This window comes from Phyllostomus discolor, chromosome 4 (assembly GCF_004126475.2).
Source record: "Phyllostomus discolor isolate MPI-MPIP mPhyDis1 chromosome 4, mPhyDis1.pri.v3, whole genome shotgun sequence".
Lineage (NCBI taxonomy): Eukaryota > Metazoa > Chordata > Mammalia > Chiroptera > Phyllostomidae > Phyllostomus > Phyllostomus discolor.
The window spans coordinates 29,199,494-29,224,546 of NC_040906.2; the positions used below are offsets into that span (position 1 = coordinate 29,199,494).

Consider the following 25,053-nt stretch of genomic DNA (forward strand, 5'->3'; position numbering starts at 1 on the left):
GTAAGGGGAGCATTTGGGCTGAAACATTAAAAAAATGGGCCAAAGTTGTAACAGATAGTGTCATTTTCATCTGATCACAGTATTATGGAATCGGCACTATTATCATCTCTATTCTACGGAGGGGGAATTGAGGTTCTAAGAATATGTTAAATTAGCCAAGGTCACAGGAGCTAGCCCCTTTCACCCCAAAGGCTGTATTATTAACCATTTTATGTTCAGCGGGATTTTGATGGGCAGACATGAAACTTAGAAGATGAATAAACTGCAACACACCAGGAAGCTGGCAACTTCACATTCCTCACTTCATGTTCTGATAAGAAGGGGAGAGGACATGGGATGTATGCTGGAGTCCAGCTGTGGGTTTCATTCTGAGGAGGAGGGTTGGCCACACAGGGGAAGCTCAGATCCGCTCCAACTGTGGTGGTGGGGTGTTAGGGTGGGAAGCACCACAGGCCAGAAGAGGAGGTGAGAAAGAAAAGACCTCGAGAGCCCCCAGGACCCTTGGGTGGGGGGCCCTTATTTCCTGTTGCGTTTTATGCCTAACCAAATGGAGGGGACCAGAAAGTCACGTGACACTTTCTACCATAACTAACCAGTTTAATGTCCAGATGAGCTGACAATCCTACTTATAAAACCTGTGGCAACTGTGTCTTCTAAGTACTCTGGTTCCCAAGAAGTAGGTCAGAAGCTGGGTACACATGTGTGCATGTGTGTGTTTAGCATACTGGGGAAAAAGGAGAGATTATGGGAAAACTTATAAACTGTAACTTCCTATTTTATTGTAGATACTTGCTTTGGCCATTCTGGTAACCATTTCTTCTTCTGGTAACTGTACCCCAACATGGCTTCAAAGATCCACAGTCTTGGTGGGTCCGTCCATGCAGGCCTCGCTCGGCTAAATGGTGGACATGACCTGAGTGGAGGCCGATCAGAATCTCTCTCTCTGGGACTTGAAGCAAGTGGGGTGGCACCACGGCTGATGACACCTGGAGGTCACTCACTGGGATGGTGCCCTGAAGAGTGTCTGGTAAGTGCTGCTGCCCAGGCCTCTGCCTAACTGCAGCCCGGAATCTTCAGGTCACGCTCTGCTCTGCTCTGGAGAGCTACACTTGTGTTCTTTCAAGTTTTCCTTGTTTTGAGGTTAGCCAGGGTCAGTTTCTATTGCTTACAACTGAAGACATTTAATGAATACATACATGTGGGTGGTATATCCTTAATAAAAGGGCCATTATGCCAGACAAGGATGTAGGAAAGGCGTCTCCACATATTGTGCATTCTTTAGAATCCTTACGGTTACGCTAGGGTCATACTTAGGGTGTGTTCACATGGTATGTTTATATACATACACATAAATTGTATATGGTGAAAATAATGATCCCCCATCCCAGCTGTAATTCATGGTTGAATACATGCTATTTAGGTCAGCCCCCACTGACTAAGAAAAATAGCTTGTCCCTCCCTCTGTATTACTATGTCCCTTCAAACCACAGTATATGCTTAAATATAGTGATTAGACGGTTCTTCAGCATTCTGTTCTCTATTTCCACCTTGTGAAAGGGAGCTGGGTGTGTGATGTGAGGTCCTCAGAGGGCAGCACTCTATGGGTGCAGCACCAACACAACGGGGCTCGGCTCTCTGGCTCAGGGTTCAGGCTGTGATTGTTCAGGACTGACCTTAATTTCTGCCCTGAGTTCGGCCAGCTGCATCTCTGCCATCTGACTGGCTAGGTCAGTCAGTCTCTTTAGTTCCTCTGCTTTCTTCTGACGAGCAGTCAGGATTTCCACTGCCAGATGAGAAGGAATAAAACATTAGAGCCAGAGATCTAAACATATTAAATGACCTAATTTCTCAGAGTCCGCTCTCCCTCCGCCGACCCATCGCTCTGTTGGACCGTGACTGTGTTTTCTGAGCTGGTCATCGAGGTGGGTTTGCCGTTGGCGCTCACGACCCACCACCTGCCTCTGTATGTCCTTACCCACTGATTCCAAAGCCAAACATGGTCCTTCTGATTCACTGTACACCCACAGTTTTCTTCATTTTCCTCCTTGGCATCTGCGCTCACGTACTTAAATTTGGACTTTTAAATGCATGCATTACTCAGAACAGCTATTTCTAAAAAAGACACTTATTAAAATCCTATCTGAATGATACCGCAAAGACAGGGAGTCTATTAAGCAAAATCCATTCTTGCATGTGCTGTAATAATAAATTCTAACAGTGCCAGACTTTCTGAATTTTCATACATACTCATTGAGGGCAACTAGCTGTGTTATTGGAACATGACATAAAAGTTTTACTTCATTAGCTTTTTGTGAGCTAAAAAAAAATGTCTTCTTTTGCTATTCTGTAGACATGTTTCCATTTTGCAATCAGATCAAAGTTCCAGACCAGAGTGTCCTGTCCTTGTTATGTGTCCCCAATAGAAACGTCTCCAGGGGGAGTGAAAGCCCTTTTGATCTGGATTCGTGTGCACTCTGCAGCATCTGCACCCGCAGTGGGCACACCAGGGGGCTCTCTGGCACATTGCACACACCTGCCAGGTGAACTAGAGGTTCAAGTAGATGTAGTAGCCCGCAAGTTAGTTTGTGTGCGCGAGTGCGTGTGTTTCCCAGAAGATCATAGAACTCAGAAACAATGAACAAAACCTATGGGGTGAGGTTTAAATATGAAGTCTGATCTTTCCATAGACAGACCTGTAGCTCTCTAACTCCAGCCACACATGAAATGCCCTCATTTCTTTTTGGACAAGTGTTTTGAGTCATAAGGAAGGAGACGTCCGTCTAACTAAGATAATATGCACTTCAAATTCACATTCCAGTCTTGGCTGAACGAAGGTCAACTGCTTCATTAGACCCGATTCACAGCAGACACGCAGAGCCAAACAATGTGGTTTCTCATTGTAAGAGTTCTTAATGTATAAACTCAAAAACAGTCACCTTAAAAACCCCAGAAGAAGTTTAGAAGCAATCAATAGTTAAGAGTTCCTACAAACCGTAAATCATTCTTCAAACGGATTGAGAAACATTTTCTCTTTATTCTGTATGAATGCTGAGAGGTCAATAAAATAAGAAATCTGTAACTCATAAAGCCTTATCGTCTACCAAACTACTCTAATAATGCTTTATTTACCGGGTTTCTCCTGCCTCCCACTTATAATAAATACCATGTAGTGGCCAGAGGCTCATCTGTGCCTGGCTGTCCTTCAGAATCCAGACAAGCCAGTGAAAAACTGGCCCTAATGATGAAGGGGAAGGGAATTTTCATCTGAACACACACAGTGTATTTACTGGGTGCTGTCCCAGGTTACCCAGTCAGACCAGAGGACACGAAAAGGTGACCCACTATCACTTTCAGCTACAGAACACACGTTTTGTTTGGTCCACACGTTACAAGGTAATTTTCAAATTAATTGTACACATTTGAAAATTCAGAGAGTCCATCTGAAATCTGGATTTCTGGCTTCTCTTAAAGTACTGGAATTTCTGGCCATCATTGGTGAGCGCTGCCACGTGGCAACACCTGGCTGACCTGAGAACTCGTTGCCCCTTTTAGATGAAGCATGGTGCTCAGCATGCCTTGGTCCCTCCCCGCCCCGTTGTGCTGATTCCCGCTACCCGCCTGGCCTCTGGAACAGGCGTTCTCAATCACGGAGAGGCTGTACGTGCAGTTATCTGTGTGCATAACACTGAGGGGCTGGCACACAGTGGGTGCACCACATGTCTGCTGAATGGAGGACCGAATGAATGAATCCATCCGTTATTTACAAAGCATATGCAGAGAAGGACAGAAGTTCCCTTCCTACAGGGTCCTCTAAAGAATGTCTAGGACTTGTACTTTATTTGTTTTCCATTATTATTCAACCTACGGATGGGACTACTGTCCGAAGCATGAGACAATTACTTTTGAGTGAGAAGATGAAACAAAGGACTTTCTTCTTGCAAAGATTAAAAAAAAATTCTGAAGGCCCAGACTTAACAAGCAGCTAGTACAGGGGTCAGGAGACGCCGAGTGACTACACAGTTAAATACATCCGACTTTTCTCAACGGATCATTTGTGGGCAATTGTTCTTTTTGATTAAGTAGAACTTGGGCATTCACACCAAACAAAAGATTCTGTAGAAATAGATATAAATGGGCCCTAAAATAGAAAGCAGGTGCAAGATCGCCAATACATTCTTAGTTTACAGTCATGCAAATATGCGTGGAAATGAACATTTTGCATCAGCAAGTGTTGGGATGAGTTTTACATAGAGTCTCATGAACATTTCAAAGCCTTTCATTATGAAAAAGCCTTAAAACTTGAGACCTTAAAGCTAACATTCTTTGAGGGGAGGCAACATTTTTACCTCAAAAACATCAATCACAGAAATAAAAAGCAACAAACAAAACCAGATCAGGTCCTAAAAATCACTAATCCTAAAATTTAAAACAGAAGAGTAAGTACGTTTGAAAGCCCTTTCACCAGTCCGCAGAGCGGGGCAGCTCCACATTTAGATGGTGACTGCGTTCAGGACTTGATTAACATCATCGAGGCACTTTTACAAAACACTATCTGGCATGCTGAAGTCCATTTTCTCAAAAGGATTTATAAATCCCTTCAAGTTTCTGAAACACAGTGAAAACTTGTTCTTATTGCTTGAACCACGGAAAATGTTAGGGCTTCTCGAATCACACTGCTTCGCAGAGGGAATGCTTGAGATCTCGGGGAACTCAGAGCCGGGGCAGGGGTAGCTCTTCAAGCACAAAGATTCTTTGAAATCCTTTTTATTTCTAAAACGTTCTTGTGAATTTTGCATTTTATTTTATAATATGCATTCCTATGAGTGTAAAGCAGTGCTTTCTTCCCTCATCTCTTGTGAACCCGACACTCCAAGATGCCTCTGCAGGCCTTCTGTTCCCGGGGTCCGCAGACCGACGCGACCTCAGCACTGCAGGCCTAGCTTCCTCCTCTGTCGAACGTGATACGCACACACACACCTGGTAGGGTTATTGTGAAACTAAATGAAATAACTATGTGAAATGTTTAGTATAGGACATTAAAAAAGGCTAGCTATGAATATTAATAATAAAGTGAGATATATTCTTCTAGCACACACTTCCTCTCTTTGTAATTACACGAACGTTCACTGACACTGGATTCGACAGCCTATAGACACCGAGTTAATTAGTGTACGATGATTTGTTTAACAAATATGAAGTACCTACAGTCTTCTCAGCATCGCGTTAGGTGCCATGAAGGATGTAGGAGCTTACGTTAAAATTGAGGACATATGGTTTATGCCACATGCAGGAAATGAAAAATACGCATGAGACAGTAGATAAGCAAGCTCAAGACGGTGGCTGCAAAGATTCAGTACTTTGTGGGGGAGGAAGTCAATGGTTCCTTCTATCAGTGGAGAAGATAAATAGTTAACACAGGTATGTCACCTGGGGGATGCTGCAGAACCCGTGACCTCCACTTGCTGCCCGTCATGTGAGAGGGCGGGGCTAACCTCCTCACTGAGGGCTTTCTCCTTTTTGCACACATTCTGTGTCAGGCACTGTGCTAAGTGCCTGGCACGTATTTTCTCATTTTACCTGTACAATAATTATTGGAAATAGGTATTATTCTTATTCCCTCTTTTCTGGCATGCAACCACAGGCTTTCAGAAATTAACAAAATGGCTCAAGGTCACACAGCCAGTAAATGAGTAGAACTTGGATTTGAACTCAGTTCTGCTTGCCTCCAATGCATGGGAACTGGCTTCTCCGGGGCTCTGGGCAGTTCCAAAACCAAGAACTGCAGCACCAATTACTGAAGTCAGGTGACCCTTGTCAACCAGTGTAGCTGTTGGAGCTGGCCTGCGTGCTCCCCTGGTTGCTGTTCGCTGTTTATCCCAGGCACTAACAGTACTTCACACACAAGGAAGCACGCACGCAGTAAATGTTTATTGATTGAATGAGCTGTAAAAATGGGGCTGCTCTCCTGAGATGCTCCAAATTCCACGGGTCTTGGCACCTAATATGGTCCCAAGAAGAAAGAACAAGCACACAAAATCGCAGGTCTTTTGTTAACCTCTTAAAAAGTGATTGCTAGCAACTTTCGATTTCGGTGCTAGAGAAAACATTTGTGTCTGTGTTGGTGCTTAGTGTTTTTACCAATAAGACACGAAACTGGAAAGGAAAAATAAGCTTTACCTGAGAAACAGGAAAAACCCCATCATGTGGAAATCTACTTTTACTGAAGAAACCAACACATTTCATAACAATAAAACAATGTCCCAGTCAAAGGGATTGTGTAACTACCTAAATATTCTGCAGTTTAACCCCAGGTCACATTTAGTTTTATTTAATAAAATCTGCTCTGTTTTAAATTCTAAAATGTTGTTTAAAATTATTTAGAAAAATTGGGTAACAAAAATAGCGATGGCTATTTTCCATAAAGGAATGACCGAAGTATGGCCAAGGGCCGGGTGAGGAAAATATTTTTAAAAAGGGGGAATTTGGTCTGATTCTTCATTCTGGTAAAGAGAAATGTGCTGAAATTAAAGGTAAAGGGATTAAGCTGAAACCTGGTTGGGGTTGCAGACTGCCATTTATCTAATTCCTGAGGTAAAATTTCAGTAATGATGAAGAGTTTAAAATGCCCAGGAGATACGGAATTGTAAAAGTAAATCTCAACTTAAAAATATGGTCTTAGGGTTCCCATGAACACAGCAGACAGGATTCAATAGTGAGAGAGCCCAGGGTGTCCTTTTGTGGCTTGTATCGAATCTGTGCAATCTCGTCTCCATTGAAATTTTCAATCCATGAAATTCAGCCTGTTTGAGATGGGAAATCTGCCCTACTGGCTGTTGAGTAACTTCACAACAGTGGCAAGGTTTAGGAATAAGTATACAGATAATAAAATAAATCAACCTAGAGTATTAATATTTTGGGTTAACATTAGGAAAAATTTTGCAATCATCAAGATCGTCTGAGTGTGTTCATTATTTAAAGGGAGTATTTGGTACATTGAACAGCCTCACTTGTGATTTCAATTTAAAACATGTAATTCATTTTCTTTTGACGTGTCAACTTGGCAGGTGTCAGCGAGTTTGACTAAGCTTGTGAACAGAATTGCAGTGTTCTAAGAAAACTTCACTGAGTACATCTCTAAGTTTGAATTATTACTCTTGTGAGAGTTGCTTAAAAGCTTGGAATACTTTGCCCTTTATTTGTGAGTTTGCCTTGTCAGGCATCTGAGGTGCTCGGAAAAAAATCAGATTTATTAAATATATAAATGGTATTCAGAGCGTTAAGAGGAATTTCAGTGAGTTCCAAATGGGACTAACTTTTTTAGGGGAATTTAATTTGTTGAACTTGTGTTAGTTGAACCTAAAAAAGACCAAGTGAAAAGGATTGTATAAGTTGTATAGCAAGATTTGTAAGTTGTGAAGGCTTAAAAGTTATGTGTTAAAATTTAATACTAAATTTAATGCCATTTTAAACCTAACTAACTATAAGTAGTTCATTACATGCACCCAAGTCCCTTTGGACTTCAGAGTGCTCAGTGGATGCTGGCTACTTGCCGAGTGCCTCGTCTGCCACGTGCTCAGTGGATGCTACTACCCTCCTCCGCCACGTGCAGCTGCTGGGGTTTCCAGGGGCCAAGTGACTTACTTGCCTACGGTTACAGAGCTCGTGAGCCAGGATCAACGTGTGAATTTTAGGACCCCACTCGGAATCCACATCACTGTCCGCCTGACCTACGGATTGCTTCTGATTGAGAGGCTCTAATCCAACAACCAGGTGTCTACTTACTGGCTTCTTCTTTAACTTTATCCATTTCTGCCATTAAGGAAACTTCTTTGTCAATGATGCTGGAGGGAAAACAAAACAAAACAAAAACAAAAGCAAAGAATGCTTAGTCAAAGACAAACTTTTAATAAGCACTGGAAGTAAAAGAAAGATTATTTTCATTAAACAAAATACAAAATTACCATAAATATTTCTATGTTACAAAGCCAGCAGCACACTCTGCTTTTCCAAAAATGAGCCAACGTGGAAGGGATGCTCCCAAGTATTACATAGTGACATCTGCTGATTAACTCATTGTCAGCAATCTAAAAACAAAATGCCTTTTTCACACTTTCCGAATGGCGCTGCTTTGAATTTAAATTTGGGAGTACTTTTGCCCTACGAATCCCAAAGTTCCAGAACAACATACTAACTATTTAAAAAGCTGGCACTCAGGTTTTCAAGGCTTGTAGTTCTCAGTGTCTCTATGCTCCACTCTCCCAGATTCTTCTGGCTTGTGGGGGCCGGGTGGGCCCCCATTCTGATGCAGATGTCCGAGACCCATGTGGTGGTCTGGGTCAGTGTGTCCACATGCTCTATGGTACGAGTTTATGCCTTCTCATTCTCCCAAGTAAGCATTTCAAGCAACTTCAAATGAACGTTGTTCTAATATATTTATTTTTCGGTTAGTCTTTTGAAAAGGTATTACCTGCATACAGTAATTATTGCTCCAAAAGTTCGTTTTTCTCCTGTCTTGACTCCTAACTCCCTTCCTAGAAGCAATGCATCATCAGAAATCTCTTACACACCCTTTTCACCAATTTTTATGTCTGTATAAGCATAGATGTCATGTGTTTTTTATTTTCATTTCAACCATAAATATTTCAGTATATATCTAAAAGATAAGGACTTTTTGGTACTCTAACTGAAGTATTACATTAATACCTAAAAATGTTAACAATAGTTTAATGTTATCAGACATTAAATTTCCCCATACATTTTTAAAAAGTTTGTTTGAACCAGGATCTAAGTAAGGCTGGTTTATTGCAACTGGTTGATTGTCTCTTAAATCTGTTTTAATGTATAGATTCCCTTTCATCTCTCTTTTCTCCCCTCCTTTGCAATTCCTTTGTTGCAGAAGCCAGGTTGTCTCATACAGTTAGTTGTCCAAGGTCTGAATTTTGCTGACTACATCTGTATGGCATTATATAACCCATTCTTTTATATTTCCTATATATTTGTTATGATATCGAAATCTGATTGGATTCAGATTTGTTTTTTTATTTCAGGAGAAGTACTTACATACTTTCATTGGTAATGACACAGCACACTTGTAAATATCCCTTCTCAAACAAAATCAAACCTGAGTGCATTCAGATCTCTATATCTTGTAAGAAATTTGTAGGAAACACAAAGAAAATCTCTATTTTATCAATGATATTAGCAGCCATTGATGATCACTGTCTAGATCGATAGGGTTTGAAAAATGGGGACATTCAAATTTTATTACTCCTTCATTTAGTTACCGGAAATTTTCCACAAAGAGAAACTTTCCATTATTAACTATCTGGGTTATCATGAAGTAAAGTTTGTATAGATAAGGCAGGATAAATATTTGCTTCTCTCCTTTTATTTATCCGTTTTCACAATGATAGTTGGTGCCTTAGCATTCTCCAAAAGCAGTCAATGAGATTTTTTGCTTGTGCATACAGTTTAATTACGAATTCATACTTAATGCACTCGAATACACTGCAGTTACTGTCCTTACTCCTGTGCAGACTGTTCCATCAGATGTGCTTCCTAACCCTCCAACAGATGTGTGCCTACAATTTAAAGTGTGTTGAAAACTGGTTTCCTCTTTTATGTATTCGTCAAGGTAAGAAGCAGTTCCTGGGGTATATCTGTAGGAGTGTTGGGGATCCTAGACCAGATGATGCAGCCTCAACACTTCAGGTGGAAGGACTGTGTGCTGAGGACCTCAGCTCTTTGCGACCTGGAAATCCTAATGGAAAGAACTGACGTGAACAGTGAATGGCAAATTCTCCAGAACTGGGCTCTAAGCCAAACCCATCAAGCTTAGACACCAGCCATTTCCATGACGCATATGGCTTAAGGTCACCGGACAGGATAACTTCTGTGTAACCAGCAGATCAGGTTACCGGAACCTTACTTACTGACATTATATAGGCATGATGTCAATGTGTTTTAATGTAGGAAGTATGTGATTAATAAAGGTGTGTGGTGAGAGAAGGAAGTCTTTATCTCATCTCTGTTCCAACTTACTTAGTTCTCCTTGGAGGTCTCCACCGTTATCAGCTTCTTGTGTTTCTTTCCAGAGACCTTCTATTCAGAAACCAGTATATATTTGTTAATTATATGACATGTTGAATTGGATCAACAGGCTGGTGTCCCTGTGATTATGAGGTACATTTAGCTTCTCTGTCAAGTTCACAAATGCAGCCACCACTGAGGCCAAGTGATTTTTTGTTTTTAACAACTCTCTTAGCGAGGGCAATTCCATGTTAGTTCAGGGAAACAAGGCTGGTCCATAAGTGACGAAGGAGATAAGGTGAGTGCCTAGAGCGCCGGAGTCAGGAGCCCACATTCCAACAACATGGTTAAGCTACTCTGCCTGAGAAAATGGTTTGAATTTTTCCCCATAGAAGGGAGGAGAGACGAGAGAAAGAGCAAAGTCAGCAAGGAGGCTGGGGGCTGTGTACTCGGAAGATCCGGGGAGAAATCACTCGCAGTGGGGTGGAGGTGGGCAGAAGCACGTCCCAGACACACAAGGCCTCAGGTGCCATTGTAAGGTGTACTCTGCTTGGTGCACGCTCACAGACACTGAGGAAGTGGCTTGGTTGTATGTCCACATCAGTGCAAGACTCAGCAGATGGGAAGAGGCAACAGCCTGAGGGCAGAGTGAGTGTGGGAGTAGGTCCCACCCCACCGCCAGAACTGGCGGAAATCTGCAGGAGGGCTTTTTATTTCCACGGGGCATGGACCAGGAGTCCCAGATGACTTCTTTGGGGCTTCAGGGGCTGGAAGACTTCAGCTGACTTATGAGTTACAGGTCATGTAAGACTTGTCCTCCATCCTCTTCCCCAACGGTGTGTAGCAGGGCTGCACAGGGTTGGGATGGCTGGACAGGAACATGCCACAGAGAGCAGTACACACAGGCGGAAACTGACAGAACATTCATCCAGTGAACAAATATTTGCTGAGTGCCTGCCACGTGCCAGGCGAGGGCAGTGGGGCTGGGAATACAGCTGTGGATCAAAAAATATCCTACCATCTTTGTGGAGCCTCCATTCTCTTCGGGAGAACTGAGAGAAAGAAGGCGAGAGGATCTGCCAAAATTACTGGGAAAATAGTGAGAAATGGAAAAGGGAAGAAAACGAGGACGGCGAGAAGAAGAAATTAGGGCTCCCCTATCCTCAACCAACCAGAAGGCTTCTATTTAGTCCCCAGGTTTTGAGAGCAAGTCAAGTACACAGCTTATGAGAATGCATTCACGTGATACAAGACTGGGTACCTTTAGACTTCCAGGGGTGTGAGGGGTGGCACAGACTGCAGTGAGAGTGCCGGGACAGCCTGGCAAAGTCCCCCTAACCCCTTGGTCCCCAAACAAGGCCATAGACCCTGGCAGATGGGACCCTGTGGCCTGTGTGTGTGTTGGGTGGGAAGAAGGGTACAGGAAGGGGCCTTTGCTAATTTCTTTACCAGCTACAAAATCATGGCAGGCTTTTGTTGATTAAATTTGTTGACATAATTATATGCCCAGAGCGTTCACAAGATGGACATCTGGGGTATAATATGTATCCCCAGGTCTAACACATATTACATGAAGCTGGCTGTTCACACAATGGTCAGGTCTGGCCTTCTGGGCTAGCAAATGGAGGAATGAAGGTTATACACAATAAATTGTTAATCTGCTTAATGCCCACTTGAGGATGTGAAAAAGCCTGTGGTGTTGGCATCAAACCATGTTTCTATTCCTCTGGGTATTTCAACAAAGCACTGTCCTCAAGAGTCTTAGTAATTCAAGCACTGCTCTGTACGACTGCAGATAAAGGCGAGCCAGAGAATCTCTGCTGAGTCAGCGCCCCGTACCCAACCCACGATCGGAATGCAAACCAGGATCGGCTGCTGGCCCGAGACTTCTCCCCCTGAACCTCCCTCAACAGTCTCAAAAAGGTGCACCTGAGGGTTTTCTGGGATTTTTGCTTTTGAGGCAGCAGGCCTGTGGAAGGGAAGGACAGCCGTGGGAAGTGGGTGCAGAGGACGAAGCAGCGGAGGCCAGCCTGTCCCCTGGCGGGCCGTCACACGGGGAGGAGCCGGCGTCTCATCAGACTGAGCGCCAGACCGAAGGAAGGGTCCAAGAAGAAAGACCGTGCCTAAACCCTTCCAGATGTCCACAGGGCCTGGTGTCACATCCAGCTACATGAGGAATTTCATCAGTGCCATTTGTAAGTCCTACTGAATCTCCTCAGAGGAACTGGGACCGAGATGCACGCTGAAAAACAGCTCTGTGGGCTGGGTAAGGACGGAGTGCAGGGCAAGCCCGGGGACGGAGTCACCAGGTTTGGAGGGCTGGAGGGAGGGCCTTTGAAAGGAATGACATCAGTTGATGAGTTGCCGAAAAATCACAGTGTCACGAACCACATTCCCACAGGGGGAGAAGAAAGGTCGCCTGCTTGCTTTCGAGGTAAACCTGGGTAGGGTGTATCAGCCCTAAGCTGCTTCAGAATGAGGGCTGATCACAGCTGACACGGCCTGAGTGCTTGCTGTGTGCCGGGCACATTAAACAGAGCACCAGTGCCTTACTGGGTAATCTCAGTTAAGCTTCACGACACCCCAGAGAGTATGCGCTCTGTTCTCTACTCACCACAGGGCCTTGGCACATGCTGTTCCCTCTCCTGGAAGACACCTCTCCTTCCCAACCCCGCGTTTCTTCATCTCATTAACTCTGAGTATCCCTTCCGGTCTCTGCTTAATCATCACATCCCCAGGGAAGCTCTGAGTTTTTGGAAACTTCTGTTTAACTTTATGATCTTAGACCATTGTGGGCTGTTCAAGAAAGACTGCTTGATAGTGATGAATGTAAGGAGAGAAAACATATTCATTTTCCTATGGCATATCGATAATGAAACTTCTTCTTAATTGGTATATTGTAGCGTTTGCATATAAATCATCTGTATGTGAAAATTTATATAATTTTTGTCCCTGTGGAATCTAATCATTTGAGACATAAGCTTATGAATAAAAGTGCAACGATATTCACCAAACCACACAGGGTTTGGCTTCGAATCAAAACAGGTAGTTAATGATTCTGTTTGCAAATCGAGGTGGTGATAAATTATTGAAATGTGTGCTTTCCCTCCACTAAGTCATCTGCAATTCCAAATCCTGAACATTTCTGCTTTTCACCCGTGATCACCTGTGCCCCACAGAAACACAGCACTCTGTAGCTGGCCTCCACGGCCCACTCGGAGTTCTCGCAGTGGCTGAAGGAAGCCCCCCGGGGCCCACCAGGCTTCACACACGGCGGGCGGGCTCCGCCTGCTCCGAGCTCACGTCCGACCCGTGCTGACCCCACAGGTGTCGGACGTGCCCTTTCTCCTCCCCAAAACACATCTTCTCATTTTATCTAAACTGCCTGGACAGTAAAATTTTATTCTGTTGCCATAAAAAAGCTTTTATTGTCAAAGCAATAAGGTGTAAGGAGAAGGAGATTACCATGGCAGAGCCATAATGGTTTATTATACAGTTAATCACAGAGATAAAGTGTCATTTTATAAAAATGTTTCCCCTGTCTTGATTCCTTTCTGTAGAGGACTAATAATGACAATAACAAAAGGAATCAGAGAGCCACTTCAGCAGGAAGAGATCTATCACCTTCTGCTCTGTCTGTGAAAGACCCTTCTTCACACTGGGAGACTAAGACACCAAGGGACAGAATGGCTTCCTCGGGAAGCCAAGCCGGGACGAGCCGAGGCAAGAGTCTGCTCTTCCTAAAGGAAGATGCCGCGATAGGGGCCGCCGCAGGGCTGTCGGCGGCTGATAAGCTGGAGAGCAGGGCCGGCCGCTGGATATTGAGGAATGAAACCAAGATTTCAAAGGGGATTTAAAGAAATCAACCTGCATCGACAGCCAGAGTCAGATGTTGAAGAGTTAAAACTAGGCCTCCTACCCTCTCAAGGAGTTTGCCTCAAGCAGACTGCAGTGACAGAAATCCTCACAATTTTGATCCCAGACAATTTGGCTTCAGAACCTTCTTGTGGAGGAAGTGCTTCAGTTGGGGCTTCCTTAACGCCTCCACTGCCAGGCAGAACGGAGCAAGCAGAGCGCCTCTGGAAGGAGGCAGAGCCTCCACAGGATGAAGAGGCTGGAGGAGAGCCTCCTGCCCCTCCCGCCCGTTAATAGGAAAGAGAATGTGGAAACTGCTGGGGAGAAAGGAGTCTGAGGAATGCTAAGGCGATGTTTCAGCCTTTCTGGCCTTGACATTTTACGTAAAGCACACAAAGGAGTGATATAAGCTGTAAATCAAGAATTCCTGTATAAAGAATTTCGGTTTCACTCACGTTTCACACATTCCCCCCACCGTGGGTTCTGCTCCTCACTACTGCGTCAGTTGTAAGAACTGAGAATGCCCAGGGGAGGCCAGCTGGGCTCCTGGCAGCCTTGGAGCACCCGGTGGCCATGGTGTGGGCCTTGAGCTGAGGAGGTGGCACCGATGGAAGAGGCTGCCTGTACTGCCCACAAATTGAGGTGCCTATGTCCTTTCCCTGGGGTGCAAGGATTTCACCCACCAGGTGGAGGGCAGAAAACTCCCTGTACACATTCGGGGTGTACAGTACCACAGGTACCATTTCAGCCCAGCTCCTCAAGTCATTACTAGAATTTTTTGGGCTCAAGGCAAAACCTGTCAGGGGTTTCAGCTGACCCAGTTCTCAGGCGTGAATGCAGCAAGACTGTGTGTGGTTCTCGATTCCTAGGTCAGGAGGACTGGCAGCCCCAGCACTTACGACAGGTGCCTGCACATGGCGCCCCTGCTCTTGCACTGCTGCCCATCTGCGGTCCTCTTTCTGTTTCGCTACCTAAAGAGTAGCAGAATACGCCACCCTAAAATACAGCACTTTGGTATATTGGCTACAGGCATTTGAAAAACAGCAAAGAGGCTTTCTCTGCATTCCCCTTATCTGCTAAAAGACAGATTCCGCCAAAGGAACTCAGTTGTCATAAATCCTCATCCCACCTCCAATGGTTTCATCCACCAAGAAAGACGGGTGACTCTGTCACAGAAGAGAAGACAAGGAGTCGACACCATCCCTGGACGGTTTTGTCAAAAACTCTCACACTGCCCTGTTGCTCTAAGGTTCCATTTGTCTTCCCTGAAAACCATTTAATTTCCCCTGAGAGGCCTACACCCCACTTCCCTTGCTCTGTTGAGATGGCACTTAAGCGTGAATTCTAAACCACTTCTTTGAGTTCCTCATTTTTCCTCGGGTAGCTCCCATGTATACACAAGGTATACATGCTAATAAACTTCTGTTTGTTTTTCTTTGTTAATCTGTCTTTCATCAGAGGGATGTCTCAGCCAAGAACTCAGAAGGGTAGAGGGAAAATTATTTTTCCTCCCCTACCTCTCAATTCTTCCCCCTCTCCTATACCCACATGCTGCTCACTGGTATCACCCTTCACCCAGTTCCCATGACTACTTGTCCTTCACTTTCCCACATGATTAAGTCCCCGGAAATGGGCCTCATACCCGACCCCACTTCACTGTTGCCAATTTAACTCCAGGCTCATTATCAAGTACTTGGCTATGTTTTTTTTCTTTTTTTCTTTTTTTTTTAAAGATTTTATTTATTTATGTTTAGAGAGGGAAGGGAGGGAGATAGAGAGAGAGAGAGAAACATCAATGTGCAGTTGCTGGGGGTTATAGTCTGCAACCCAGGCATGTGCCCTGGCTGGGAAGCGAACCTGCGACACTTTGGTTCGCAGCCCGAGCTCAATCCACTGAGCTACGCCAGCCAGGCTGTTTTTTTTTTCCTTTTTAATTTGAGATTCCTGAATCTGTCACCTTCTATTCTGTTCATTTTTACATTTTACAACAACTTGCACCGCCCCCCCCCCCCCAAAATTCTTTTTTCTGAGTGCAGCAGTGGTGACAAAGTGATTTTTCTAACTATTTCTTGATTTCCACAGTGATACTTGGCAAACGCACAAAACCCAACACGCATACCGACAGCATGTTGCTTGGGGTTGGGACATGACCCAGTGAAAAGGTGCCTAGTGATCAGGACTGTCAGGGAGAGAACACAGCTGGTGCCTTGGAGCATGAACTCCTCACACAAAGCGCAGTGAGAGCCCCTTTGCTGTCCGTGAATATGACAACTGCACTCGGTCTGCCAGTCAGGCTGGGCCTGTTTCAGTTCTGTTTGTTTTATCACAGGTGTTATAATCTGTAACAGTTAACACCTGTGAGTCTGCACACTTTCCATTAGAATCCTACAATGATTTAAATGATAGTTAATGAATATTTCATCACACTGTCTGAGGTACATTTCTGGAATGAGACATGGGTAGATTTAGCACAAGGACAAACTCCCAACACTTATAACGTCCTGGAGTTCTTCAGTGAAGACATGGTTAATTGAAGAAACAAACACAGGAATTCCCTTTCCTCCTTAGAATTTTTCATAGGACATCAGAGTTGCAAAATCCTGTAAATTCTATAAATTCCACAACATCACATGTTCAACAGAAAAATCTATATTCCTTATCTACCCCCATTTAGAACTTTAAATGTGATTTTGCTTAATAATATAATTTATCTTTGCTAATTATTTCTTAGTGTTTTTTCCATAGATAACACTAGTGAAGGAAAGTCACTTAAATGTATTCAGTTTCCATAGCTACAAAAATTATGTCATTTACTACCATCCCCTTGAAAAACAAAAAGCTAAAACTACAGCTATGGGAAAGAAAGCAAACTTCTGTCTGTAGGTGGTAATTGTCTCTCAGCACAAAGATACCACTTAAGGTACGGGGTTAACAGCCCCTGTTGATTCGCCCTCCTCCGCGCACAGCTCTGCTGTGGTTTTTGCCCTGTGCATCATTGTACAGCCTGTTTGTCTGCTTCTGCTAGACTTGGAATTTTTTTTTTTTTTTTAAGACAAGAGATAATCTTTTACCCCTCAGTAATTTCAGCAATGTTCTTCAAGTGTGGTCCTCTGACCGTTTACACTGGTACCCACTGTGCTTACTGATGGCAGATTCCTGGGCCCCAGACCCACAGAATCGGGGTCTCTTTGAATGGGGGCCTCGATGCTCCCCGTACATTGCAGAATTTGAGAAGCACAGGAATGTCACACATCCATCCACCTGCTGGATGGATGGATGAAGGAAGGAAGGGGAAGAGAAGGTGGAGAGAAGGCAGGGGAGACACGCAAGGGGAAGGAGGGCTGATCCGGTGGCAGCTGTGGTCATTGAATATTGGGGTCCTTTTGCCTTACTTCTCTCTTCATTGAGCAATAAATAGCAAAAAGTTGTGAGGACAAATTTGTATTTCTATCTCATAGGTGGGATCCATGGCCGGCTGAATAAACAGAGAGGCGGGCAGGATAATGTCTTCCTCGTGTTTTGGTATAGAGGGAAAGAAATTTACTAAATGCTTATCTGGAGAAGAGAACCAACCTAGATTGAACTTCTATCATGGGGAAGGCTAGAGTTTTTGTAGAATAACCTAAGAAATGCACATCTTGTCCTCGAATCTTCACAAACCCCCTAGGATGTGATGGCAGCACCTGTGTTGTAGCTGAGTACAGGAACCTCAGTCATCTTCAGAGCTAGAATGTGTGGAGGTGAGGTTTGAACCTTAGTGTTTAACTCTACACCCCATGCCTCCAATTAAGGGGTTCATAAACCTTGAAAATGTGAGTTTTATTAGAATATGGCCTACTAAGAACCAAAAGTTTACAGTCACTGAAAAGATAATATAACACACATATAAGGAACTTTATTATGGTAACTTCAGGTGTTTTATAGTGTCTTTTATATGATTTGTTGCTGTCCTAGGTACAAATTGCCCCAAACGACACCTTAGTCTACTCTGTGCCCATCTTATAAACATAAATAAACTCCAAGATCCATTCAGAAATTGTGAAATTATTATGCATTTTATGTTTACACTAATATACAAGAATAAATCTGTCTTATTTTTCAGTGGAAATAGATTATACCATAAGTTAAAAAAATACAAATAATACATACTCTGGGATTGTAAAGATAGGACAATTTTGCTTAATTCCTCTTTATTTTTATATTCTATAATGAAACTAACGATTCTTATTCAGGAGCATGTTCAGAAAAGATTCAGAAATCTTTCCTGATTTCATGCTGAAATTAGAATCAACTCCCTTGCTCTCCATCTTTGATGGTGGGTCTATTATTCTGCAAAGAAGGCTATGATGAACGGGGAGCCAACTTCCCATACTGAGTGTGCGACTGGAATAATGTATGGAGGTAATCATACGTGTGGCTCAGGAAGGCCCTTACTACAAGGTGCTATTTATGCCGGTTTCCTGGGGACTATAGCAAAAGTGAAAAGGCTAGTTCTGTATTTTTTGTGTATTTATCAACCTGTTCTTCCTTCAGGTCGACTGATTCACTCAGTCCTTGCAGTGGCCCTGGGGAAACATCTAACACAAAGGAAAACCTTGGGGAGAGAAGAAAACAGAAAAAGAGAAGCTTTCACCTCCACAGAGCGAGCTACACCCATTTAGAATGACACATTCACAAACGAGGCACGATTTGAAATACATTGTACCGCGGGGACTTGCCTCAGCCACAAAGTCACGGGAACCTTGAGTTTCTCCATGGTATATGGTATTTACCCTTTTCACAATTTCAGAATGAATCCTGGAGCTTATTTCTGTTTATTGGACTGGCTCAGAGTGAGGAAATGGAGTTATTTTGGGCCATTTGTCAGCTAGGACGGCAACAAAAAAACCAACACATACGGCCCTCTTGAGGCCCGTATATTTATTAGCCTCTCCTATTATTGTCTCTGGATATCCTTTGCAGGTGTATGTTCATTTCTGTACTGTGCATTCTTTTAATATGCTGGCATAATCGCGAGCACCGGGTGTGGGGAGAAGGAAAAGGTTTGTTTGACTTCCGTTGGACAGTGCTTTGTACAAGCTACAAGCGGGTGCACACTTAGGGAAATCCCTTGATGAGAAAGAAAGTCTTGTTTGCACAGGTTTTGACCAATGGGAAGATTATATTCATTCCCAGAGCAGAAGGACATAGAGACCTTTTATTAAATTTCTTTTTAAAAAAACATAAAAAATACAATGCGAACTCTTGATTTTATCTTCACTACATGCTTGGTCTAAGGAGCTGGCAAAGTCTGGCAATTGTTTAACACATTGCTGATATTTGAATCGGGAACTGAAGGCTTTGTAAAATTATTACACAACAGTGGTAGGTGGCTAAAAAAGTTCCCAACACCAGCTCTTCTGCTAGCAACCCCATCGCCAAGATCCTTTGCTGAATGGTACAGAGAAAAGCATCATTTTATTACTGGACAACACACTATCTCACTCTCGATGCTTGTGGGGATACCAGGGAAGCTTACTGTTTCAGCCACACAGTTTCAGAACAGAATCTCTACTCATTATTCACACTTATGTCAACATTCTCCAAGTTTGCTTGTTGTCACAGCATCTTTTCAGTGACACAGACCTGGTTCCAGGACCTGTTTCAACTAATACTTATCTTTCCTCCATTCATCTATCAAAGCATATACAGTGCTACAAATCCAATGACTCCCCTAATTAAGAGGCAATTAAATAGTTAACAAGTATTTGTTCAACCACTACTGATGCATAAGATATGCAGAAAGACCTGTCTTCATTCAATTTACAGAGCACCAGGGCTGGCACCCCTGAGGATGCCACTGTCACCGGCGTTAGGGTGGTCGGACACATGCCATGGGCGCCCGGGAACACCAAGAACACTGCTGCCTGGCTGAAGCCAAAGAGAAACAGTAATCCCCGAGACAGGAATACTGTATTTATCTTTACATGCTTCGGATCTTCACCCTAATCCCAGTCCCGACTGCGCTGTCTGGTCTTATTGCAAACTGAGAAGGAGACTCAGGTAGAGACAGAATGGCTAATGAAAGTGACTGCCTATCATTAGCTACAAGCGTCAGTTCTTAAATTTCCATTTTCTCCTAAGGACTGAGTTGAATTCTATAATGAAAAATAGACCAAAAAAAAAAAAAAAGCAAAGCCCTCAATTTTCTCTACACTTCAATACAATTGTTTTTCCGGTCGTAAGAAGACAAAAATGTAATCTGACCTTTAAAATGTGTAGCTAGAAGGTTTACATTTCAGGCAAATGGAAAAAAAGTTCTCCTACTTCACTGATCCAAAATGACAAGACGCTATGGTTCTGTTCTTTGGGTATGTAAATGATTGGAGAGGAAATTTCCTGTCTCATGTCTGCAGTGGTACACGCGGAGGGCAGCTGGGGGAGGGGGTGGCCGAGGGGGGAGTCTCGTCCTTCAGCTACAGCAGAGAGTGCAGAGCCACCGGGTCCAACTGAATGGTGAAGGGGGACATGCGGTCCTTCTTTCATGTTCCATGTTCAGGCTTCCTCAGCATTATCGACGTCCTGGGACAGATGCTCCTTTGTGGTACGTACGGGTAGGGTGTCAGGAGGACTGTGCTGTGCATTCCAGAATATTTAGTAGCGTGCCTCAACGTTATCTACTAGTCGTCAATTGTGACAACCACAAATATTTCCAGACACTCTGTCTCCCACAGGAGCAAATTCATCCTGTTGAGAGCATTGTTCTGGCCTAAAACATATTCTTCCCTTTGCAGGACTCTCAACCAGGGAGTTTCAGCCACAGATGCACACAAAAAAAATCACCTGGGGATCTTTAAAGAAAAAAATCTGTGTGTCCACTTCAGATCAGTGACATCAGCAACTCTGGGGGTGGCACCTCAGCAAAGGATGACCACAAAGCCCTGAGAGTGTTTTAATTATAGTATATACTATAATTAAACTTTGGTATGGAAATAAGTAAATATTAATTCATAGGCATCATCTTTCAGTCACTGTTAGTCACAAAGAGGAAAAATAAAAACCCTACGGAGCATGGAAATACCAGGGGCTAAGCATCGCATGGAGAGCCAGGTATTCACCTAAAAGTTTGGGGCACGTGGGGGAAACAACCAGTGAGAAAAGATTCCTGCTATGTGATAAACCTGCAACGAAAGAAAAATGGCCTTATTTGGACTCAGACCGAAGTAGTTCCAAGGCTGTGTGCTCCAAGAGGTTGCTGGAACTCGGGCACCCGAGGAGCAGCAAACTGGGAATGTGGGCCAGGCTGTTGCAGAGCTTGTTCTGAAGGCCACAGCTCCAGTGGCAGCTTCCTCCTGGGGAGGCCTTCTCCAGCACACAGCTCAGAAAAAGGACACAGTGACTAAAAGGTCACAGTGATGGCACTGGTCCACGTGTAGGCCAACCTGCAGACCACCAGGGGGCCTGAGTGCAGTTTTGCTTGGCTACCTTCGGGTTTCTGTAGCGGATGGCAGGCCCCTTTGGTAGTGGGACTTGGGGGAGGCCAAAAGAAGACAGACTCATCTCAAAATAGCTTTTTCTGCATTCTGAAAGGCTCACTTTTAGAGTTATTCTTTCAGTTGGCGGAGAGTCTCAACAGTTTGGTGAACATTTGTTAACATGCAAATGTGTCGCTTTGGGAGGGACCACACACGGTCAAGAAAAGGAAGTTATCGGTCACACAAAAAAGAGTCTTCATGGTTAAAAAGAAAAGGGAAGGGGACTGGGGACCCACTTCAGGATCCTCTCTTGTAGTGTGTGGTGTCACGGTGAGGAGCCCCTGGTACTGAGGGGGCAGCGGGAGGTTCAAACTGCCTTCGCTTTGAGGGAGGGGGAAGGTGGGCAAAGGCTTAGGGCCAGGGGAGCTGGGACTCCCGATCTACTTCCCAGTTCTCCTTGAGCCAGACCTGGCACCGCTTCAGGAAAAAACAAGCATGAGGTATAGGAACATTTCTGGCCCCTTTATGCAGAAGGGATGCTTTGATTTCCCTTTCCTATTTGAACCCGAAGCAGCCTAAACATATGGTCCCCTCTGGCCCCCATTCCCCGTGACCCTGTTATCCCACCCCCGCGCACACTCTATTGGCTCGTTACCATCCTCCACGTTCCGTAGGAGTGCTTTTAATTAGATACCACACCACCAATAGCACCTTAACAATCTTTACAGCTCTGTTTTGGAATCCTTCCTCCCCTGGCGTATGGAAGAACTATCAAGTGTCACTATCCTTCCTCAATGTTTTTTTGAATTCAATGTTTTATTGTTCATTTTAAGCCTTCACTATCAACTTGGACATGCACAAACACATATTTGTGATGAGAAGCTAGACTAGTTTGCACACAAAGCAATTAAATCTGGCAGCTATAATTCCAAAGAGCGAATGTTTTCCAGTTGCGGTTGGGGCCAATTGTATAGAAAAGAAACCAGCTGCTTCACGTTAGTTCCTGATGGGACTTTTCACACAGATGCGCATGTTGCAAAATTTATTTTCTGTTAGGACGTATTGTGAGAGTGCTCTGCCGTCTTTGCTCTCCTCTCAAATCCCCAGTGCTTTCTGGGAAAATAACAATGATCCATGCAAGGGTCATGTAGCCCTGAGTAACTATATGCAGGTTAAATGCCGACTTGGATATTATAATTTAGCAACTTAATGGTTTTCTTCGCTAACTGGATTGAGTGAAGCATTGTTCACAACCAGACTGGGAAGGATAGGTATTTGGTTCTTTTTACTCAGTTGTGTGCTCACTGGGTGCTCAGCACATGCAGACAAGGGCCTCCTCCCAGCCTCACAAAATCATTACTCCCGTGAGTTTCAGCAGTATTTTGGGAGAAATTAAGTCAGGCAGGATTCACCTGTTGAAGCTGGCCCTTTGGTAGTGAGATGAATGTTTAGAGTTTCTCACCCGAGAGTTTCTGTGCATTTCTAAATTAGACGCACACCTGTTGAAAGCTTTGGTGAGGGAAGGGGGGCGGCCCAAAGGCAGAAGAGCGGGAGAACTGGGAGTGCAATGTCACTTGTGCACTGAGGAGTCTCCATACGTCTCAGAAACAGCACCTGCCTGGCCTCTCCACAGGACTTGTCCTATATTCTCCAGCTCTGGCTATGTCTTACAATGTGATCCTCAGGTTTCGATTGTATTGAATCAATGGTGCTGCATTCAAAATGCTCTCTAACGCCTGTTGTTTGTGATTTCACGGTCAATAGAAAAGCTTAATTTTAAAAAAATTTAAGCTGCTTTATTCAGTTCTGTGACCTGCTATTTTTCAAAAGCACCCAATCCCTAAAATTCATCCTTCAGAAAATGAAAAGGAGGCTTAATTCAAGTATATCATGTTGGCTGGGCCGTGGCCTTATTTGGAACAGAGTCAGTTTTACCATTTTGGCAGACATGCATGTGAGTAGTTGATTAAAGAATACTTTGGTTTCATTTTTAAGTTAACATTTATGTTATTATTTTGGGATCCTTTTTATTAAGGGTTAGAGCAGGAAACAGCACACAGAAAATGGCTGATCTAAATTCTTTCTTCTCCAGTCTGGATGAGAAGTGCCGTTTTGTCAAGTAGGTGACTTTTGGACAGCGGTATTGCTTGGCAGAGTGCATTCAGAAGTGAGCCTTCCCACCAGTATAAAACAATGTGAATTACAAGCAGAGAAAAGATATACAACTTCCCTGGGTGCTGACTTTCCTGGCCCCACGCTTTTAGCTCTTGAGGAGTGAAACAGTCAAAGAATCTGTTATAAATCTCAGAGTGTCCCGTGACCCACGTGATGTTCATTTTACTAAGGAAATAAAGTAAAAAAAAAAAGTACACACAGCAGCTGGAGGAGAGAGGTAATTTGAGGTCATTGCTACACTTTGTCAATTAGCGTGTGAGTCACTCAGATGGAAGGTATAATAGAAGCCTCAGAGGAAGAGTTTATTCTAAAATGCTACACAAAAGGGTAAGACAGAGAGGTCTTCTCTGAGCAGCTAACTAAAGCCTCCAGACAGAGGCTGGTCAACTACGACCCCCACGAGCCAAATCTGGCCTGTTGCCTGTTTGCATTATCTCTGGCTGCTTTTGTGCCACAACAGCAGAGCTGAGCTGTTGGAGAGACCTTATAGCCCATAAAGTTTACAATATTTACTAGCTTGCCTTTTACGCATAAAGTTTGCTGACTTTGGCTCCACAGAACAGGCCTGGAGTTTGAGTGTATTATATGTATGTATATTACGGTAACTTAAGGAGAGATTGGAAAAGTCATATGGCTATGAAATTTAAAAGCCAATAAAAATATGAGTAACGTTTTTTATTTGTACAGTATTTTTACCTTCTCTAACAATTTCAAACATACTCTTGGAGTTTGCTTTGAACAATTAGTTAGCTTGTAATCTGATCAAACAGAGAAGAGGTCCGTGATGGGCCAGATGCCGTGACTGGGGGAAGGGTAAGTGATTCCTCCCTGAGTGATAACTGAAGGGCATGGATTTCATTTAAGGGTGTCTTATACACCCAGAGAATCTTGTATTATAGGTAGCAGAGGGTTTAAAGCTCCAGAATTTTAGATTACATTAGTGTTAAGTGTAATCCTTAGTTTTATACAACTCAACAATTAACTAAAAAGCATATATATTTCAGTGTCCAAAAAGGGGCTTGGAGTAGGAAAAATACACAGAGGCTATGACCATATTCTAGAATCAGAGGCCAGTGCGATACGGGGAATGTGCTGTGTGAACCTGGGCACTGCGGATATGTTTTCTTCATCCTGTAATTTTCGTTTTAGCGCCCTGATTCTTCTCTGGGAACCAGAGCTCACCAATTCTCAGTTCATGGGGTTCAGGAGGGGCTTACCCTCCACTAACTCTGCGGTAGGCAGAGGACTCCACCAGGCTAGTGGGAAACCTGTCCCTCTAGTTGGAGTGACGGGTTTAGGGACAGATACTTGGCCCAACCCAGCCCGTGGGAATTGGCCCTTGGACTTTTGTTAGAACTGCTGCAAACCAAGCTGTCTCTCAGATGCCGGGAGCTAAGGATTATGGCAGCGTGGAGCTGCCAGGGGGTTTGCTGCTGCAAGGAGAGATTGTGCCTCAGAATGAAGCCAAGGATAAGCAGAACCAGGAGACTGCAGGAGACACTGAGAGAAGAAAAGAGAGAAGGCGTGAGGCAAAAAAGCG

The 25,053-nt window shown here is 43.8% G+C and overlaps 1 protein-coding gene across 6 annotated transcripts in view; it reads right to left on the bottom strand.

The window, feature by feature from the left end:
• Window positions 1-25,053, bottom strand: part of SPATS2L (spermatogenesis associated serine rich 2 like) — a 163,570-nt gene that overhangs the window by 7,531 nt on the left and 130,986 nt on the right. For all 6 annotated transcript variants that reach the window (XM_036023123.1, XM_028508527.2, XM_036023124.1 and 3 more), the window contains 2 exons: window positions 7,783-7,841; window positions 1,674-1,783 (listed from right to left, as the gene is read on the bottom strand). In XM_036023123.1, the coding sequence (XP_035879016.1) occupies window positions 1,674-1,783; window positions 7,783-7,841 (169 nt within the window). The remainder of the gene's footprint in view (window positions 1-1,673; window positions 1,784-7,782; window positions 7,842-25,053) is intronic.